The sequence below is a fragment of the Anser anser genome (assembly GCF_964211835.1).
Source record: "Anser anser genome assembly, chromosome: 10".
Classification (NCBI taxonomy): domain Eukaryota; kingdom Metazoa; phylum Chordata; class Aves; order Anseriformes; family Anatidae; genus Anser; species Anser anser.
In genome coordinates, this window is record NC_139730.1 from 21,599,670 (window position 1) to 21,621,081 (window position 21,412).

A 21,412-nucleotide genomic window follows, 5' to 3' on the forward strand; every position below is an offset into this window, starting at 1 on the left:
TCCACTTTCATCTAAAAAAAAGTCTAAAACCGTAGGAATAATCAAAGCAAAACATCCCTGCATTCCTTATTACCTTCACACTGCCATCACTAGCCTTCCCAGCACTCTGCTAAGGTCTTCATCTCCCCTTTCAAGAAGTACCATGCAACAGCATATACTCCAACACCTTCAAACTCAAAGCCTAGACTTAACAAAGACCTCAGGAACTCCTGTCAGATGAGCAGCTCATCTCACTGCTCTTTACACATGAATGTGATTTTTACCTCAGGGGTGCTGTGGCCGCTGTTATAGGCTTGTGCCACAGTACAAAAGCCAGAGTTCTGATTTCTTATATAAAAAAAAAAGAAGTATCCAAAAATAGTCAAGTGGGAAGTAATGCAATCTTTCTCCTAGGCCAGAGATACTGTCTGCCATTTTTATTCTTCAAAATAGAGCTTAGGCAAAGGATCAAAGAAAAGCAGTTCTTCTGCAGCACCACAACCATGGCTCCCAGATGTTCAGCCCCTCAGCTTCACAGCCACAAGAGGAGCTCACCACCTACCTGCACATGCTTTTCAACTAGACATTTCGAACTTTTAAAGACATTTGCTTTTTTTTTTTCCCAGCTGGTTCTGCTAAATGACAGGGCTGGGTAACCACCTTTAAAGGGATATGCTGTTCCTGTTGCAGACTACTTTTCATTCCTTCGCAGACTGTTTTCCTTCCTTCCTCATTCCCACCTCAGTTCAGCTGCGCAGGCTCAGGGGAACCCTTAAAAACAGTGACCTCACTCAAGCCATGCAGAGCTTCATTTCTCACGTTTATCCTTGCCAGAGTGAAGTCAGAAAAAATTATGTCTTCATCTGACAAATCTCCAGAATTAACTGCTCTCTTTCCTGGAGTACTTCCTACACACCGAAAAGCATCTGGCAATCACATCCATCCACTTCATCTTTTTCTTCCTTCTCTGGTGCTTCTGAACTTAGCAGCCCTTTTATTTTAATAGTGGTAAAAGCCAGGAAAGGCCCCTCTGGAAGGGCTGAGGGAGGCCTGATGGTGCCCAGCATCACAGTTTGCGGTGTGGCTGTTGTACCAGCACAGTCATGTATTCTTCTCTTCCTTTTTGAGCCATATTTAATAATAATTAAAACAAAACAACACAACAAAAAAACCTCAGACCCTCTGACCACATTTAGCACTTTGGGGCTCTTTCCTGCTGTTTCCACTTTCCCTTTTTACTACCACTGACTATTTACCCATCAAGCAGAGACTGTGACTTATAGCAGCCAGTCAGTACAGGAGGTAAGGAAATCTCACAGATTATCATTTACCTCAGCAGACAGCTGCAGGTTTTTATAAAAATTCAGCTGTGCCTCAGTTGCTTTTCACTGAAACAGGAATAACACTACTCCCCTACCTCACAGCTGGTTTGTAGTATATTCAATTTAGGACCATGAAAAGCTGTACGTAGAGTACTTAAATGGATCTCTGATCAAAAATGTATCCAAATGCAAGTCTGATTATTCTTTTTTCCTTTTTTTTTTTTTTTTTTTTAAGGTGATGAGTATGGTGTCTGGCTTTGGTCCCCTCATCACAGCTGGCATCTTTTCTGCTACTCTGTCATCAGCTCTGGCATCTCTTGTCAGCGCACCCAAAGTTTTCCAGGTAAGAATCAAAATATACATTTCCTTATACTCTATTTTACTTCAAAAACGAACAATTTAGTTGAACTCTGTGCCAAACGTGATAGGTATTTAAACAACAGTGATATATGTACAAGGACAAACCAAGGGAAACAGCACGTAGAATGTTTTTCTACAGAAACAGACAGGTCTTGGCACCCTCACAGAGGTGGGAGCATTTAGGATGGTTATGTTCCTTTGGTCAGAGCTCAGCTTGGTGGCAGAAACAGTTGCTGGTTTTCGAAAGCTTCAAGGCTATTTTCAGGACCACTTCTATCTCCTTACAGAAAGCCAGCCTGTAGCTCAGTAATACCAGGAACATGCGGCAGCCCTCATTCCTGTACTGGCAGGTGTGCTCAGACAGGCTCTCTCCACACACCGCCAGGGAACCAGCAACGTGCTTCCCAGCAATGTGAATGGGAACACAGGACAGAACGATAGCTTGCACACCTTACAGCCAAGCTCTGATTTCTGTGACAGTTTCCTCCAGTTTAGACTGTACTTAATTCTGTTTATGTCTTTTTAAAGCACTGGATAAGTGTCAAATGACTGTGATTGTTTTTTCTGCTATTATTTAGCAGGATGTTGGCTTATCACCTTATTTGAACATGCCATAGCAATAGATGGACTTGAAGTACTAAGATTTAATTTTTGTTTAACAAAAGCCTAGCACAAGCTGTCACTCACATACAGTGAATTTCTTCAGAAAGAGATCACTGCTCAGCAGAATTAAATTCTGATTTGTCTACCAGGCTCTTTGCAAGGACAACGTCTACAAAGGGCTCCACTTCTTTGCCAAAGGATATGGAAAAAACAACGAGCCAATCAGGGGATATGTTCTCACTTTTGTGATTGCTATGGCGTTCATATTGATTGGTTTGTATATAATTACATAACTGCAATATATGTTTTGAAAGTATATAAACTGAGATTTTAATACAATGATTAGCTATGGTTAGAAAAAATTCCAGTCAGGTAAGCACACTCAAAGCCCTGGCAGCAATTTCATCACCCTTAAAGCAAAGAGAAACAAACGGGGGCTCTGGTAATATCTCAGTACCACCAGAGCCTCATTGCCAAAGATACTAAGTAGGTGCAGCTCCTGTTCACTTCACTGTAAGAAGGCAGCGCTTAGAACTATATCAAATAAGGCAACATCCAACTTTGAAAATGTATTTCCAGTTCATATTGCGTATGGATGTGAAATAATTTTGAGATAATTAGGAGGCCTACTCTGCCAAGCCTTCCCCACAATCAGCTCAAAGGCACAGCCCAAATTGCCAGCACTGGTGGCAGAAAAACTTAGCTACTGTACTGAGTGTGCTATCACTATTAGCAGTAATTCTGGGGGGTTGGATTTTTAAAATTAATTTTTCCGAGATTTCAATTTCAAATTGTGTGACACTCAATAAATGGGAAGTTTAGTAGAAAGAATTCAGATCGCCATTTAAAAAGCAAAACAATACATTTTGACTAAAAGCCTTTCAAGAAACAAGTGTGCTCTAAATCACATATGTAAAGCTCTGAAATTCATACCAGATGCACATCATTAAGAAGCAGTCTGCAGAACTGGAGTTATCAAGTATAACCTTACATGGCATATATATTATTAAAATGAGCAGACACACTAATATAAGTGAGGGTATATCAAGGTGGCCTTAAATTAGTACCACAGGAAAATAGCCAAACTCTCCCTGAATAAAAAATTCAGACAGTATCCAGATTTAATGCAGTCAGAAGAAAGCTATCCACAACCTAGGAAACTGATGCCTGTGTCTGAATTGTGTGTGTGTCTTGCAGCTGAACTGAATACCATTGCTCCCATCATCTCCAATTTCTTCCTGGCTTCATACGCTTTGATTAATTTCTCCTGCTTTCATGCCTCATATGCAAAATCTCCAGGTGAGTCGGCATTCACCAGTGATTTAAGGGTGGGCTACACAGACTTATCTCTGCAAGTTTTCAACTGTATGTCAAAGAAAGCTGCAGTACCTGTAAAACATCTAAGCTATGTGATCTGAGGTTTTACTGCTCCCATTGAATATGATTTTATTTATCTGCAAGAGACAAAAATAATGGCTCTAGCCCTTACATTCCCTGCAGTTGTTCAAGATGAAAAAGACTTTGGTGGATCCCACTGGAACAGAAAAGCTGTTCCTTAGGGTGTTTTTCTCCTCACTATCACTCAACATGGATGAATAAAAAGCTATACTACCTCTGACCACATAAAGTAAGCAAGGTATAGTGGGGTATCATTATGCCTGTCTCTGCCAGAACTATGGTGAAATTTGCAGAAGGTTCATGAGCAGTAACTGTGCTAGAAGTAATACAGCCTTGAAGGGAACACACAGAACAAGAGCAGGTCCCCAGAACAGCATCAGGACAGCTCTGCGGTGGCTAGTAGCAGAAATGTAGGGTGAAAAACAATGAGGGCCTCTACAAGGGTAACTTGGGAGTTACTCTCTACACTTGCACAGCAAGAGAAAATACAGGCTTGCAGGTATATGCATCACCACAGATGAACAGTCCTCATCATCATCATTAATGGAGGAGTGACACCTTAAGGACTAAAGTCAATCAGCTGAGCAGCACGGTTTTGGGCACACAGGAAAGACATGTTCCTGCTGATATGAATCAATTATTCAATTCGAGAAGCAGGGAACACATTTTTGATTTCCAGTGTGAAGAAACCTGCAGTGGTAGCACAAATGCCTACACCAACTTCCTTCCTACAGATCTGCATGGCGCCATTTGTTCAGAGGGCAGAAAAGATGAACACTACTTCTAATTACCTGCACAGCTGAATAAATGCAGATCTGCTCTACATGGCCTTAGAGCTGAGTAAAAATTACCTCTACAGATTTCATGTATGTGCATCTGATTCAACTCTGCCACTACTTAACATTTCCTGACAAAACTGTACCCATTTTTTTTCTCATTTCCTCCAGTTAATTTCTGCCAATTCACAGTGATAGATTATCATAATTGCAAGGCTGCAGGATAGCAAATTTCTTCACAGCAGGACCTTCCCATTCCCTCATTACAAAGATGATCCAAGATAGGGTTGCTCAACCTCTCCTTGTATCTTCAGTGCTTTTCTCCTCTCCAAAGAGTCTGCTCTGTAGAACACCTGGCAGAGACCTGCAAACCATGGAGGCTCACTGCTTGCTTCATTTTAATTGCTAGCAGGGGAAGAATTCAATACTGCAGCTGAAGAGCAGCAGGAATAATATCTTTTTAAAGTCAATTGTCAATGATTTTATTTTTATGCAGCGAGGCCAGGCAATTTCCAAATTTAAAAGACACATGCACTTAGAGCATTGGGACAAACTCTCCTCTCAGCAAGCATTTAGCTCCTATTAATAAGTTCTATGCATATGCATCAAAAGGACGTAATAACCTATTACCTGGAGTTACAGGAAAACCTATTTTCAGTTCTGAACCAGTGAACTTTAATTTGGCAAAAATACATATAAGCAGAACAGCTATTCAAAGTGAGGCTGGACAAAGCAGTAGGAAACAGGTTATAGTGAATGGCTTGCAAGCCCCAGTACTTGGTATGTATAGAAATCTAAACCAGCCAATACCCTGGAAGTACCTGTTGCCTGAGAACTTGCACATACCCCTCCCACCCCTTCTGACAGAGCCTGAAAAAAACTGCACGTGAGTCTGTATGTGCAAGACCAGTGGATCACCACTTGCTTTATATATTTTTCTGCTCTTCTTATTTCCTCAATTCTCTTTAAACAGGTTGGAGACCTGCGTTCAGATATTATAACATGTGGGTATCACTCTTTGGAGCCCTGTTGTGCTGTGGCGTCATGTTTGTCATCAACTGGTGGGCAGCTCTCATCACTTATGCCATTGAACTCTTTCTATATATTTATGTAACATATAAAAAACCAGGTAAGGCCACAAGATACTTAATTTATGTATATGTTATGCAGCCTCAGCAGACTTTACCGGAATTAATTCTGCTTACAGAAGCAGCCATTCCTTCTTCTTAAACACCTTTCCTTACGGGGAAGTTTGAACCACCATATTAAATCCCACTTTATATAAAATAGATTAAGACAATAGTCTTCTGAACTTTTGCCTTTTTAACAAGCACTTCAGGTTCAGGGCTTTGTATAAATGTTCCAGCACACCAGTTTATTCCCACATTGTTATTACAGAGTTAATTTGGGCTTTCACTTGAGTATCACTCATAACTTTTTTCCATCCATACACAAAGCCTTGCTTGAATTTTGCTGTGTTCTTAGCTGTCTCATCTGGCATCCTCACTCAAAAGTGAAACCTGCTGCCACTATACAATAAAAATACAAGCTGCATTATTTGTGAACTGATCTTTCTCTAGTACCTTCATATAATTCCTCAGTAAATCACGAAAGATAGGCACATTTTACTGCTGGAAAAGATTGCTTAGTAGCTCAGCAAATCACAGGAGCTGTCCTCAGAAATCTGTGCACTATTGCAATACAGCACCAGTATGAGACAACTTAGTCTGGTTATTCATAGCCAAGACTAAACTAACCCAGGTCCAGATTTCAGTGCTAACCATCTGAATACCTTGTTCAGTGAAACAAATAATACAAAGAAAAAAGGCAAATCTCCCAGCATAAGATGTGCTTTCATTGCAGCTAGCTTGATATAGCAGCACCTGGTCCGAGCCTGTGTTACTCTTTTCTGTGTATATTACTTCACTGTTGTGTGTCCTCCCTGTTTGTGCTCTCATACCTACTGGGATGGTCTGTGGTTCTCTCCCTGTACACCATGTAGGAGAATGCAGCTGTGAAAAGATGGGGTGTCAGAAAGGCATTTGAAGATTGTTACCCTTTTCCTAGTATATTGCCAATGTCCTTGCTGGAAAGTAGCAGCTTAAAGCCTGGTTACATTCACTAAAGACACCAAGCAAAAAGCTATCCATCTCCAACTCTCCAAGATAGTGACTTTTGTTCAGCACCTACCTACCAACAACGGAGTGGTTCAAAAAAGTCTAATATTCCTCAGAAAAGAAGGCCTCTAGACATCCCTCCACTTAGTTTCACTAAGCATTAGCTCTGTACCTTGACATAACTGGACTTGATCTGCATTCATGTTGACCTCAATGTGGAAAGTTGTTCCTCATCTGTCTCCTTCCACCAAAGAGCTATACAACAGAGAAGACAGGATATATATGCCAAAATTAGTTTGGGAGAACAATTTTTGCCCCATACAGAAGAATAGAACTAACCAGAGCTTGTGATGTTCCCTGCTAATGGATTAATTTGAACTTCCTGAAATTCCACACCAAACGCATTGCTCAGGGCTGTCCATTTTATACACAGGGGAAGGGTACAAAGTTAATGAAACATAGAAAAAAACATTTCCCAAGCAGAGAAAGAATGTTGCTTATGCTTTTTATAAAAATAATGAGACAATTCATTTGCATGTTGTTTTTGCATCACACAAACTAACTTGTTTTTATGAAGCATAAAGAAGGGTAGATCTATATCTAAGCATGGGAGAATATACGCTGCTTTGGCTCATAGGTAATGATTGCCGACCTTTGTAATAGAACACAGAGAAAAGCCCAGGGTTTAATACGCATTATTTATCTTTATTATATGCAGAAGTAAATTGGGGCTCTTCTACACAAGCTCTTTACTATATTAATGCCTTAGACAGTGCTCTGGCATTAACTGCAGTGGAAGATCACGTGAAAAACTTCAGGTAAGATTTCCAGTGAACAGCTGAATGGCTTACTCTGAATAAGTACATTACCTAATTAAATACAACCTGTTTTTTCCTCCTAACAGACCCCAGTGCATAGCATTAACAGGAGCTCCTATGATCAGGCCTGCTCTGCTAGACATCACACATACTTTCACAAAGAACAACGGGCTGTGTATCTGCTGTGAAGTGTATACGGTAAGGTCAACTCACATAAATCCGAAAATTCATCACTGGTGGATGCTGCATATCCCCATTACACATTCCACTCTCACTTGGCACACAATGTTCCCACTGGTGCTGATGAGCTTCTGTGCAGACCGTGAAAAAGATTCACACTGAGAATGAATTTTGTCATAAGTCTTGACAAGAAGCTATCAGCTGATGCAGAGCCTGTTTGTAAATGCCTCATTGAGATGCATTTCAGAGCTCATAGTAGACAGACCAAAAAAAATGATAAAAGTTTTAAAAAATAAAGCATTGCAAGATTTTTTTTTTTTTAAATTGACACAGTAAGGCTCAAAAAAAAAAAAAAAAAAAAGAGTGAGGCAGAGTTCTCTCAGGAATATAGCACAAGAGACAATTACCTGAGCTCTGTTTCCAGCTTTGCTACTCATTTGCAGGGGGTTGGCAAGTAATTCAGATCTCTGCGCAGTGCTTTCTCCAAAATTGTAACAATGCTAATTTTGAGGATAAACATGCTTTTCCAAGATCTTCTAAAGAAAGAAGCAAAATATATTTCTAGCTATAAGTAGACAGGAAGTTATGCATTTTAAAAGCATGAGCATTAGACTTTCATTAGGAAATGACAAAAATAGATGGGTTTGTAATATAGAAGAGAAAACGCATTTTAAATACTACAACAACCTTTTGAGAGGAAAGAAAAGTTCCATGGCACTAAAAGGGTCTGCAGAATCTAACTAACAGAGTCACTCCAGACAAGATAATGTATTCTTCCACATGAGCATAAGAATAATTCCTGTGATGCTGTCACTTTGTAGAATGGGAGTATATAGGAGCTACATGTGATTTTTTCCAAACTGAATGAATCTATAAAGAGTGAATGGCTTTAATCCTTTTCTATTGTAATTATTGGTAGCTTTCCCACTGCATTCAATAAGCACAGAAGCAAACCCAACAAGATCCTGAGATTAGGCAGATTCATAAGGTTGAGTTCCAGCATGTTTTCTGATTTATTTAGGCATGTTTCTCTGATATTACTACTTTCTATGTAGAACTGAAATTTCATTTTAGTCTATTAAAAAAAAATATTTTGCCAGTGTAAGCATTTTTATTCTCCTATTATTTCTCCAGTAACAAAAGCTAAATTTAATGTGGTTGGTAATAAAAGTGTGACACAATGAACCTTAGCAATTTGCAAAACTATGGCAACAACCAGATGAAAAAATTCCTGTGTCCTGGGAGTGGGAATGCCATAATGTCAGGGAGTACTTCGAATCAGTTTGCTGCCATAGTACAAGACTGTGAGGTGTCTTACTGTCACATAAGCTTCCAGGGCTCCAGAGAGAGCTGGAAATCCAGGCACTGTACTGAAGATACAATATATATCATAACAAACACAGTGAGACCATTTACCCATAAATGTAATATCCAACATATTTTGCCTCAAAGGCTGACATGCTGCTAGCTACGCATAAAGTTTTGAGACTATGCCAAAGGGAACATCTTCCATTTCCTATCCCCAAATGGGGGCAAGAAACTTCCTGGGAACATGATAATGGAATGTTCACAGATGGGTAAAATAAATATGGGAATTTAATATAGAGACAAACAGCTTTTAAACCATCTTTAAGGTTGTGGCTGCATGTTGGCTTGAACAGTGATTTTCCAGTGAAAAGGACTATTCTGCTTTTTCTCCCTGCTTTCACAAATATTTTTGCAAGGTTAGTCTTCATCTGTACCACAATTCACTGCACAATTGCTAAACATGAACAGTGATACAAAGGAGGAGCAGGGAAGGACAGATAGGCTATCATCTGATGAAGTGGGACTGTCCCCTTGGACAGCAGAAGCATCTTATATCGTGCAAGATAATTGTAAATGTTTTCTTTTATTTTTCCTTTTCACGAATTCACAGGTTCATGAATAATGCAGCAAACTCTTCTCAAGTTACACATTAAAAAGAAATACTCCGGTAAGCTTACTGTCACCCAAGAGTGCAGTATGGTCTCTGAAAAATCACGTGCATTTACATCCCTCCTCCTGTGCTTTCCAAAAAGTCATGCATTAACAGAACTACGTGAGGGACGATGCCTGAGTAAGCATCAATCCAGCCTGCTTTTGATCAGATCAAAATTCACATTATTATTTGAAACAATTAAAAATGCGCAGATAAAACATGACACACAAACTCTGCCAGATCATTTCATTTTCTTTTTCAGTGCTGCTTTATACGTGGAACTTGCTGAAAATTTTCTCCTTTTCTATATCCCCTTTTCTCCTTTTTCTATCAGCCAACACCAATTAAGTGAAAATAAATGTATTGCAGTTATTTCTACATCTCTATAAACATACAGTACATCCAATTTCCTTCCTCCCAGGAAAAAAAAAAAATAAAAAGTACTTCAGCAAGGCTGAAAAGCTCTGAGACAAAGAAATTCTGAGTTTACAGTCCGTATCACCCCTTTCAAATTGTTTTTAAATTAAGTGATTCTTCCCATACACTTCATTTCAGAGTGTATGTCTTTCAGTTTTATGCTGTTCTCGAATGGGAAATTTTGAGCCTATAGTATTTGTTATGGCTAAAAAAAAAAAAATCTAATTCTTCCTCTACGCAATTTTAACCAGTTTCCTAGCTTAGCAGGAGAAGCTACCAGATACTAACTTACTTTAAGTGTGAAAGATTTAAATATGAATTTTGAAATATAACCTCCTGAGCCTGAGTTTACCAAGCCTTTCTAGTTTTATGTTGTATGAAAGTTTTACTGAGTTCTATTAGTTTTCCGTCCCTTTGGAACCAAAATGGCAGCTTGCACCCTTCAAAACTACTAGAAATTATAAAAGAGTAAAGCGGTGACTGCAGACTGCATGAAATGCGACTCTGTAGCAAACTCAAGTTCTAAATCATCTGTTTCTAACAAACCAGTCTGGTACCACTTCCCGCATTAAGAACAAGCAAACACACTCACTTGATTTCAAGCGCTTCCAAGTTACCTGCATCTTTCTGACACATCTAATTACTACTTCTGTCTCGGATGTTGCTGGACACACTCCCACAGTTTACAATCCCACTTTCTATTATTCCTCGGAAAGCAAAAACTACCTGTGCAGCCAGTAACACTCCAAAGCCAGCATCTTGAGCATCCCTCTCTGTGTTTCGTCTTCACTGCAGAAGAGCTAGACTACTGTTACAGCTTTCTAAAAATCAGTATAAAAGGCAATAAACAAGGCCTCACAAACCTTAACCTCACACTTAAGAGCACAGATTTTTGCAATCAGTTAAATTCCAGATATATGCTCCCCAAACTTATCTTATCTTTATAAATTCCCTGCTTGCAGCCTTGATGTCTCCCCTGGGCCAAATCTTTCTGGGGACTGACTGCCAAGCCTTTCACTCCTGAGAATGTACTAGGTCTTATGACTTGGATAGAGACACGGATTTTGCCTCATTAAATTACCAGATGACCACAGGAAGGACCTGGTAACAAAGGCAGTGACATGTTTAATTGTATGGCAACATCTTTCTCTTCTTATTAGTAGACAGTAGTTTAACACGGTGTATTTAGATCTGCTCAGCCTTATTTATGTAATCAAGTCAGGAAAGGAGTTTATTCACTCTGAGATGTTTCATCATACCTTAGATATTTTTCTAAGATGCTACAGCCCAGAGTAGTCATCCTTTCTGTCAGAATCACTATATTTAAGTAGCATTAACAGCCTCAGCATTCTTGAGCAGAATGTGAATTATGTTAGCAGCCTAGTTCTTTTCAAAGGGTTGAATCTCTGCGGACTCTTTTGGGAAATGTATTTTTCTGACTCTCTCCATTTACTCCCACAGCAGACTAGGTAACTCCTTCAAAATCACTCTGTGATGTATAATACAAAGCCTTCTTAATAATATTTTATTGTATCATGCAGGGACCACGCAAGCTGTGTGTTAAGGAGATGAACAGTGGCATGGCAAAAAAGCAGGCCTGGCTTACAAAGAACAAAAGAAAAGCCTTTTATGCGGCAGTGGCAGCTGACAGCTTCAGAGATGGAGTCAAAAGTCTCCTTCAAGTAAGCTTTTTGTTTACAGAACACATAGAAGAGTGCTACATCAAAGCATCCCTTTATGGAAAGCATTTCTGTTTACTTGTTAAGAAGTCCTGTGTATGTATGGAAAATGTTATAAATAGAGAGGGCATTCTGGGGGTACATGTATTTATATTTCATAAACAGATCTAGTTCTGGGCTATGGGATTAGGAGACAAGGCAGGCTGATTCTTTCCTAAATGAACCAGATACTTCCTAAAAAAAAAAAAAAAAAGGCCTCTACAGGGCAACATATGAATGTCTGTGCAGCTGACACTTGATACACTTCAAATCAATTCTATTGCTTGGTATTATGCAGCATAATAAGTATCTAAGAATTTTTTTGCATTTATTGAAAACAAAGTGTAATAAACATACATTTTTTGCAAACAGAGAACACCATCTAAAAAAGTGGGCAATATTTTTCTATTACCCTAAGAATACAGCAGACTTTTTCCAAAAGTCCATTTTTAAATGGCTATAACAACAGAGGCACTTTTTATATGTTTTCCATTTCTCTGTCTCTCAAATGTATTTAAACACAAAAGTACTGAGACAAAATGCAGAGAGATTTTGTTCTATCAAAACTTGACATGGATACTTCACCTTTGGTTTAAGCATCATCTAATGATTTTGAGAACAATCATAGTCTAAAGATCTCTTCCTTTCCATTACTACCTAAACCACAAATAACTCCCAGCATACAAGAATAACCATATAATCACTGTAATAACCTAAGGACAAATGTATTGGTTTGCCAAGCACTTATTCATTTGAATGTAAACAATGCAAATGTAACAGTGTTACCCCAAAACCAACCAAAAAAAAAAAACAAAAAAAAATAACAAAGAAAGAAACAACAACAAAAAACATACCAAGATTTCAACAGTTTTTTGTATTTTCTTTTTGCTTTCAGTACAAATTGGCAAACATAGTAACTTTATGTATTTGTATTTGTGGATCTCCTCCTGAAGGTTCCCAATACACCGAGTATTCAGATTTCTATAAGAATTACGTTAGCTGAAACTAGAACTGATAGCCCTTACTTTTTCAGGTTTTAGCATCCAGGTCCATTTTTGGAGGCAAAGTAATATATTGACAATCCATTTGTTCTTCCTGTTTATAAACTGTAATTTTATCTACAGAGCATGCTTAGCTGCTTCTGGATAAATAACCTTTTGGAATGAACACAGCAGAAACAGAACAGAACAGCAACAGTTTCTAAGCTTAAGGCAAAAAAATATTCTTAAGAGGATATGCCTTCTCTACGTATCTGAGGTGTTTAAAAAGACTTCAGACCCAGTTAATCTATTGGGTATTCCGAATCTGATAAAAGCTTTATGTTATTATCTTAGAGTGAGCATACAAACAGCGCTTGAACTCTCTCTTGATTACAAGTTATTGAACCATTTTAATGAGAGCATGTCAGAAGAAATGCAAATGAATGCTTTAGCAAATTTAGAAAAACTACATTTCTGTCATCTAAAAATCATTTATAGTTGGAATGATTTAGAGCTAATCTTTTTGCATGGGTAGGAGCATGAAGGACATTCATGAAATACAATGTAGTCATAAGCGTATTCAGAACATTATTACTTCAGTTATCTTTCACCATTACTTCTCATTTACAGTAAGAGCATGTGTGTGTGTATTCTCAAGCAGTGTTTTAATATTGATAGGCATCAGGCTTGGGTAGAATGAAACCAAATACCTTGGTGATTGGATTTAAGAAGGACTGGAGAAATGCTGCTGCCTCGCAAGTTGAAAACTATGTGGGTGTTATACAGTAAGTCACAGTTCAGCATCACCTTTTTCACTCCCTCTAGTCTAGATTAATAAGGCATTTCCATACAACGGTTGGACCAGATGATCTTGGAGGTCTTTTACAACCTTAATGATTCTATACAGAACTTAACATGTAGAAAAATGTAAGAATAAACCTAGAGATCTGGGTTCACACATGCTACCTCTGTAACAGAACTTTCTGTTCATAAAAAAGCACTCCATGGCTTCACTCACCTTGCAAGATCTGCTTAGAAAACGTCTGGCACAGTTGGAGATTATGTGGCTTGACAATGCTACAGAAAGAAGCTGCACTGCTGTTAGCAGTGCTTTTGCAGAACTATATTTTCTCTCTCTCTTTTTTTTTTTTTTTTTTGTGGGCAGGAGCTCTGAGAAAAACAACCCTAATGTACACACTTAGGGAATAAGAGAACATCATGGAATTCTTCTTTTAAGCCTAGGAGACAGAGGAAAAGCCTTGCTTCAAATCTCTTGTGTGCCTAAGGCTCAGCAGCTCTGTGGATTGGGATTTAGCCAGAAACAGTCATTTAGAAACAGGCTTCTCAGATTCTTGCTCAAAACTCACCTGCAAACCTTTTGCAAGTCAAAGAAATACAAAACCCACCCCAGCTTTGTTATTTCCTCAGAGAAAGGAGAAAAAAATAGCTAATGGCAACCTAACTCCTAAAAAGTGTTGTGTGAAACACCTGTTATTTTAGGAATAGCCTATCTGTTTCCATACCCAATGGTACTTTTTTTCCCTCCACTCAAATGAAGGAAAAAATTTGATAGAACTGTACTTGATTCTTGGGCAATACCTCCTGCAATTTTACCCAGAATAGCCCAGCACATGGCAGGAATACCTCCACTGAGCACTAACACTTTTACTTATCAGCTCAAGGCAGCTTTCCTCGCTGACATGCATGATATGAAATGATATATATTCTTTTTTTTTTTTTTCCAGTGATGCCTTTGATTTTGAGCTTGGAATGATTATCATCAGAATTAGCCAAGGATTTGATATATCTCAAGTCCTCCAGGTTCAAGGTATGTGGTGACTCAGTAGTCAAATTATACTTCACATCTATGGTAGTTACATGCTCAGCACAGGGAAGATTCTGACCAATACTCTTAGCATCACCATCTGGTTTCTAGATTAGTTCCTACACCTGTAACTTCTACAGTTCCTCATTGCTTCTGCAGTTTCAATCCTTCCCAAAATCCTTGCTGAAGCAGATGTCCACTGGTAGTTACAACAGGAGGCCAACCCTCAAATGCTAATGGGTTCTGCACAAGAGAGAACTGAACTCCCAAAGCACTCGTAGCACAGGCACAGACTAAAGCAGTAAAATCATGCTGTGCCACAGCAACCAGTTGCTCCAGCATGATTCCTTCCTGCTCTTAGCACATCTTCCTCAGTCTGCCTACCTGAGATCTCTGGGGCTGATGGGAATCAGGAAGCTGTGCTTTCAGTATCACCTCTGTGGAACGCTGTGGCCCAGAAAGCCACAAAAATCTCAAAACTTCAGGAAATATCAATTCTCCTTTTCACCTTTTGTTCATTCTTCCTTACATTAGCAGCAGCAGTTGCAAAAGGACTTCCCAGAGCTACGTTTATTGGTGGCCTTTGTTTTCCCTTTCCTCTTTAGGACACCAGAGTTCTACTGGTTCCTCATGTAACCTGGGGAGGGAATGGCTCCATATAAACACCCTATTAGAACAATTCTCCAGGTTTTCAGTACAATAACTTTTCCATTTCCTGTAAGCTTGTTCACTTGAGCAGACAGATCCAATCTAAACCCGGAAGTTACTCCCAGTGTCCCATGTAGACCTCACCAGAGAAAGTTTTTGTGATACAAATTAGATAAAATCTGTAGACAAGGAATGTAGATGTAGGCAGGAAAAGAAGAATGGTGACTCTTTGCTGCCGCCTGCTGTAAATCTGCCTCCAGCTTCTCCCCACAGCATCTCTGAGACCCGCTGACAGACCGTGCTCAGGACTGCTGAAAGAACACCCAGAAAGGTCATAAGTACTTTAACTCAGCTAATTAAAACAAAAAATATTTCTCCACTAAAGAGGATGGATTCTAGGGATGAGGCAGCCCCCAAAAGCAAATCACCTACGAATTAAAAGGCACTAGAGACTCCTTTTTTAAAAAACAAACAAACAAACAAAAAAAAAAACAGTAGATGAATATTCACCCAGGAGAATCTCTGGTAGTCTGATGTGCATGGAGAGCTACAGTGCAACATGACAAGAACTTAAGAAAATACTAAAAATAGATTTATGCTTCCCGCAACCTGTGGATACCTCCAGTAGAACTGCCTGCCTCTTCATACTGAGAGTCAGAAAATGACTGCTCAGAAGATATAGTCATCCAGTGAAATTTCAGCAACTACCAACTTTGCATTCTTACAAACCAAGTTTTAAGACACTAAGAATGAGAAAGAATTAGAAACAGTAGAGCAAATAAAATAAAACCCCTCTCATATGCAGAAATGTTTTGAAGCAGATGCAGCCTCCGAAATGAAAAAAAAAAAGATTGTACTCTATTCTATTTGCTATGGAAGTCTGTTCAAGAGAGAAACTGAAATTCTATTTGTGAATAACCATTAAGTTGGTGGTTATCATCACCTCTAATAACCAGAAGCACAAGGTTGTCATGGATTCTAAAGTAAAAGAAATGGTATCCATTTACATTGGCAGTTGAGAGTGCCAAAAGTGCTTATGATGTCCAACTGGTGAGGTTTTGTTTTTAAAAAAACAAACACAATTTACTAAATAAATTTACCTCACTCTACATAAACAGAAGTCTTCCTTTTGAAAAAAAAAAAAAAGCTTTCTGCAGGTAAAAGCTTGTATCACCATAAAATTAGTGCCTCATCATAATATATACCACAATAACACATTGTACTTTTTCCTCACCAGAAGTCTAATATTTCTAAGGTGGAATTGTTCTTTTATATTATTGAATTTACAGAATTGTTTAGCTAAATCTGAATTTTTCTATTAAGTTGAAAAAAAATAAAACATCAGAAATACTTCAGCTTAGAAACTGATCACATATTCAGTATCCTTACATATTTCTGAGAATCTCAAGTCCAAATTGATGTAGCCTTGCTCTCAGAGCAGGGGCCCAAGAGCTTGAACTCAATACACCAGCTTTCTCACTTTAGGAAAACAGCTTTCCTGATCTGTTTTTGAATTCTTAAGTATGAAGACAACCCACAAACATAAATAAATGCATAGTATCTCATGTAACCATACAATACAGTAATACTGAATTTGATCTTGAAAAGGAAGTCTGAGAATGGTTAACTAGCACTTTAATATTCACTGCTGTGATAGGCGTGAGCACCCTAAGTTAGGGCTTCCAGAGGTGAATTCAGCTTCTTCCTCCCTATTGGTTTGCAAGGAGAAAGTATTTAAAGACTTTTTCTCCCAGCAGCTTTACATTGTGTACTAAGAACCACAACAGCAATTACAACATTGCTGTTATTTCAATACGTGTTTTTATTTGAAATAGAAAATGATGTGTTACCAGTTCCCCTACTTTTTCTCATATACAGAGGAATTAGAGAAGCTGGAGCAGGAGAGGTTGGCACTGGAAGCTACCATTAAAGAAAATGAATTTGAAGAAGAAAAAAGTGGCATCTGTGGATTCTTCAGAAAAGCCAGAAAGCTCAATATCTCAAAGCATGAAACAAAAAAGGGTAAGTTCTGAAATGAGAACTTCTTCCTGACCTTTCAATTCATTACACTCTCACCAATACGCAAGCTGGACTTCAGCTGTAAGACCAAAGCTCCTGAGCCACACAGAGGCTCCTGGAACAAGACCTGCCCTGCGCAAACAGGCCTTGGTGGCCACACTGTAATGCAGAGCAGTGTCCTCACGACACAGGAGACCCCACCTAGCACAACAAATATTTACACATTTGCTGAATTTTTAACAAGACAGTCTAATGAAAGAAAGCAAATCCATGTGACAGCAAACAGGTATTTCTCTAGTTCCTCATCTTGATTCAGGCAACAAAATACCATCACCTGTTTCTGGGAGATATGTTCTTGTTGCTTATAAGGATATCAGCCAGTTTTGCTTACATAAGTAAGTTTAAACAAATATAGAAGTGTTCACAGATTTAAGATACTAGTTTAATGCCTTTAACATCTGATGGTATCATATAAACATGCCAAGTTATGGAAATAATCCATTGTTTCTGAATGTTATATGGATGAACTCCAACATATCGTTTGTTCCTAAGTAAACAGCAAACTTATAGTAAGGATAGGCACAATTTCACTAATCTTTTTAATCCTTTATTTTGTACAAAGGAATTGAAAAAGAACTACAGTGACTGGGGGGGGGGGGGGAGGGGGGAATCCTGAAGCTTTTTCTCCATTTGGCTCCCTACAGCTACACGTTGCTCAACTCGTCAGAAATCTTTCCACATTTTCTCTTTCTCATTTCAGAGAGCACCATTAACACAATACAGTCAATGCACGTGGGTGAATTCAATCAGAAGCTGCTAGAAGCCAGCACTCAATTTAAAAAGAAGCAAGGAAAAGGTACAATTGACATTTGGTGGCTGTTCGATGATGGAGGTAAGGAATTCAAGTGAGAACCGCAGGGAAAGATTTCTGTGTTACCAAACAAAAACATACTTGGGAACTTGTACAAAACTGTTTTAAGATTAAGTAGTTAAGTTCATTTTAAAATATTTTAAACAAACAGAAAAGTATGTCCAACATGGCCAATATTAAGCATGGCAGTTCTCCCACACAATGCACTAATTTGATTTTCCTGCAATTTTATATGTTCTTCCAGGTCTAACAATCCTAATTCCTTACATTCTAACTATCAGGAAGAAGTGGAAAAATTGCAAATTAAGGATCTTCACTGGAGGAAAAGCCAATAGGATTGAAGAAGAAAAACTAGTGTAAATATAACTATTTTGCCTCACTGCTTAAAGAGTGTGATAAATATAATACATATACAGCAGAAAGCTGAGAATTAGTCAGCAAAACTTTTTGTTTTAAAAACTGTCAGTAGTACCAAAACAAATACTTCATAGAAAGGTGTTGAGCTTATGGCATAGCACTCAGGGCTCAGTGTAAATGGTGATTACCAAAGGAAACTCACATCCAGGTATTTTTCCCTTTAACAGCTCATATTGCCTTCTCTGAGAAGGACACTCTGCACTTTGTAATGAGAGTACCATTAGTTTTATGGGATTTACATAAGATTGTCTAGTTAACGCTATGTGAAATTACACATGAAGCTCCTCATATGCAAATACCATAGGCAGCCCATTTGAATGTGATTAGCCATAGCAAAAGTTAAGGAAGGTAAAGACCATGTTAATCAACTTTAAGACCAAGTTAATTCGACTTAGCTTTTTTTAAAAGTCTAGATTTCATAATCATTTGCTTTCAAGCAAACAAAAGGCACTAATACACACCTATTACCAGCCTCACTGTATACAGGACCTTTCCTTCCGAGGCCCTTTACACACTAGAAATACTGCCATTTCATCAGCAGGTGAAGCAGGCAATTTGGGATGGAAATTTGCAACAGATGCTACTTCTTAAAAAATAATAGCACTATGTAGTGAGCTAGAAACAACACATCCATTCAAAACTCCATCGGAAAGCAGTCAGGATAGATGCAAGAACAGGAGTTAGAAGCCAGCCGGCACCACTAGGATTACGACGCCATGCCTCACGAAGACAGCTGCCACAGGGACACTGCTGAGATTTTCCCTTCACATAAAGGAAACTTTATGAAGGAGGCTCTCTCCTCACCGCTGGGGTACTGTCAGCAGTAAGGACTGCCCTGAAGTCAACACACTGATGTAGAACAGGTTCACAAGCGTTTGTGTAAACTGCTCGTACCACTGGCTAAAAGCAGCCTTTCAGCTAATTGGGGCCTGTGAGGGAGCGCTCTGCTCCCTGTCAGGAGCCTGCTGGACCTCAGCTGTTTGAGACCACGGCGGATGCCTGGTCCAGGGCTTGCACACAAGGCGCTGAGCTCCACCAAGAGTGGAAATAGGTTTTGACATCGAACAGGATTCGTGGAAACATGACAGATGTACACAGAGGTAGCTCAGTACCTGTGCACACCACTGGCGATACAAAAGCCAGAGTGAACATGGCGGTCAGTATAGCTGATGACTCGGTTTCAAGAAAAGAACACGCGTACGCATTCCTACATAAACATCAGCTGTCCTCAGCAGCATAATCCACCCATCACACTCAAAAACCTCAGACAGATGCACCAGAGGCTGGCTGGCTCTGTTCTCTAGGAAGATCTAATACAACGATGTCCAAGTACAGTTTCACACATTGTACTTCTCAGTTCAGAAAGAAAACTAATCTGGACTTTTTCTAATGTGTAATTCCCCAAATATTAAAACCTTTCCACAGAAGTTGAGACTTGGTTATTTTTGGCGTTCAAAAGATTTATGTAAGCAGTATGTTCCTATTATATAGGAAAATCACAAGTATATTCTGAGGTCATAAGCAAGTATGGTTTTCCATCATGGTTTACTCCTAGGAACTTCCTGACTTTTTCAAATTCCAAAGCTTGCATACCAGAAAAGGGGTGGGGGAGGTGGGGAAGAAAAAAAAAAAATGAGGTTCCCAACCAGATTTCAACCAAAGACAAAACTGACTTAACTTCTTAACTGTCCCTCTGTAATCTCAGCGTGAACACACAGAGCTTTAAACTATTCCTCCTGCCAACTGGTGCAGAAGAGCACTGTATTTTCTTTTATGAAAATATGTAAAGAAAACATATGAGTAGATCAATATAAATTCATACATGAAAAAATGATTTATGTATTGCACATCAACCTTCTGGACCAAATTTTCACCAATGCATACATGACCTGTGTTGTACGTACTCCGTGCATTTTTCCAAAACAAACACCCTTCCCCTCTGTCCACTACTTGTTTCCAATTTTTATTTTTTATTTTCATAGATCACCAGTTAAATGAATTATATTACAGCAATCACATCAATCCAGTTCTGTAATTGGAAACTGAAATATTAAAGCATTTAAAGTACTTTGTCATACAGTTAAAGACGAGACAAGTGCATTTGATATCTTAACTCATTTATGAGTGCTCTTTGATGCAAAGCACTCAGAAATATAGTGATAAAATGTTCTCTTTTGTTTTCAGGATGGCTTCACTTCTAAGCAAATTCAGAATAAAATTCGCTGACATTAATATCATTTGTGATATCAATATGAAACCCAACAAAGAGAGGTAAGAAACATTACCAAAATCCATTACTTAGCAGCAGGCCTTTATCATGAGCTTGTTTCTTTTATGCTGAGCATTTAACAACAACAACAAAAAAGCCCCACAAAGACACAAAGAATAACTGTCGCTTTATTGCAATCATTTGCTAAGAACCTACAGCAGGAAAAAGAAGTCCCTTTTAGCAATCACAATCCAAAGTGTCAAAAAACGCAGACTTTTTCTTTATGTTGCAATGATAGTTTTAATAAAGCCTAACTAGACACCGTACTTAAGAGACACTAAAATTAACAAGCATTTGATGATGTATTTTCGTATCTATTTAGTTTGCAATACACTTCACCATATTATTCAGTCAGCCACAGTTCCCTTGTAAACTTGCCCTCTCTGCCAACTCACTCTTCTGGGTTTAACCATGCATTCATAAACTTAATATCTTTCTGGCCAAGCATAACCATACTTCTTTGCCCACAAGTACAATATTATAATACACCTCCATCACTCAAGTATAGTAATGTACTCAAATGCATATTTTTAAAAATTAACTTACCTACAGAATTCATGTTCTCAGGCAAGAGTTAGGAAGTTGGTAAGACAGCACTCAGGATGCTCCACCTCCAACTCTATTAGGTCCAGTTGTTTTCAGTTCCATGCCACTATTAAACTTTTTGCTCTCCACAGCAAGTTAAAACATAAAAATCTGACCTTAACAGTTTCCTCCTGTTTTTCTAGGCTTGCA

The 21,412-nt window shown here is 38.6% G+C and overlaps 1 protein-coding gene and 1 long non-coding RNA gene across 4 annotated transcripts in view; one reads left to right on the top strand and one right to left on the bottom strand.

Moving 5' to 3' along the window:
* Positions 1-21,412, bottom strand: part of LOC310904867 — a 62,735-nt gene that overhangs the window by 30,743 nt on the left and 10,580 nt on the right. The window contains exons 4-6 of the long non-coding RNA XR_014588651.1: positions 7,961-8,089; positions 7,587-7,684; positions 6,728-6,969 (exon numbers count right to left, since the gene is read on the bottom strand). This is a non-coding gene — a long non-coding RNA (uncharacterized lncRNA). The remainder of the gene's footprint in view (positions 1-6,727; positions 6,970-7,586; positions 7,685-7,960; positions 8,090-21,412) is intronic.
* The window catches only part of SLC12A1 (solute carrier family 12 member 1), a 50,806-nt gene that overhangs the window by 22,925 nt on the left and 6,469 nt on the right, over positions 1-21,412 (top strand). For all 3 annotated transcript variants that reach the window (XM_083850094.1, XM_083850095.1, XM_083850093.1), the window contains exons 12-24: positions 1,537-1,644; positions 2,414-2,537; positions 3,462-3,563; positions 5,412-5,567; positions 7,274-7,373; positions 7,460-7,571; positions 11,472-11,612; positions 13,307-13,413; positions 14,374-14,456; positions 16,980-17,123; positions 17,881-18,012; positions 18,236-18,347; positions 20,593-20,679. In XM_083850094.1, the coding sequence (XP_083706220.1) occupies positions 1,537-1,644; positions 2,414-2,537; positions 3,462-3,563; positions 5,412-5,567; positions 7,274-7,373; positions 7,460-7,571; positions 11,472-11,612; positions 13,307-13,413; positions 14,374-14,456; positions 16,980-17,123; positions 17,881-18,012; positions 18,236-18,347; positions 20,593-20,679 (1,508 nt within the window). The remainder of the gene's footprint in view (positions 1-1,536; positions 1,645-2,413; positions 2,538-3,461; positions 3,564-5,411; positions 5,568-7,273; positions 7,374-7,459; positions 7,572-11,471; positions 11,613-13,306; positions 13,414-14,373; positions 14,457-16,979; positions 17,124-17,880; positions 18,013-18,235; positions 18,348-20,592; positions 20,680-21,412) is intronic.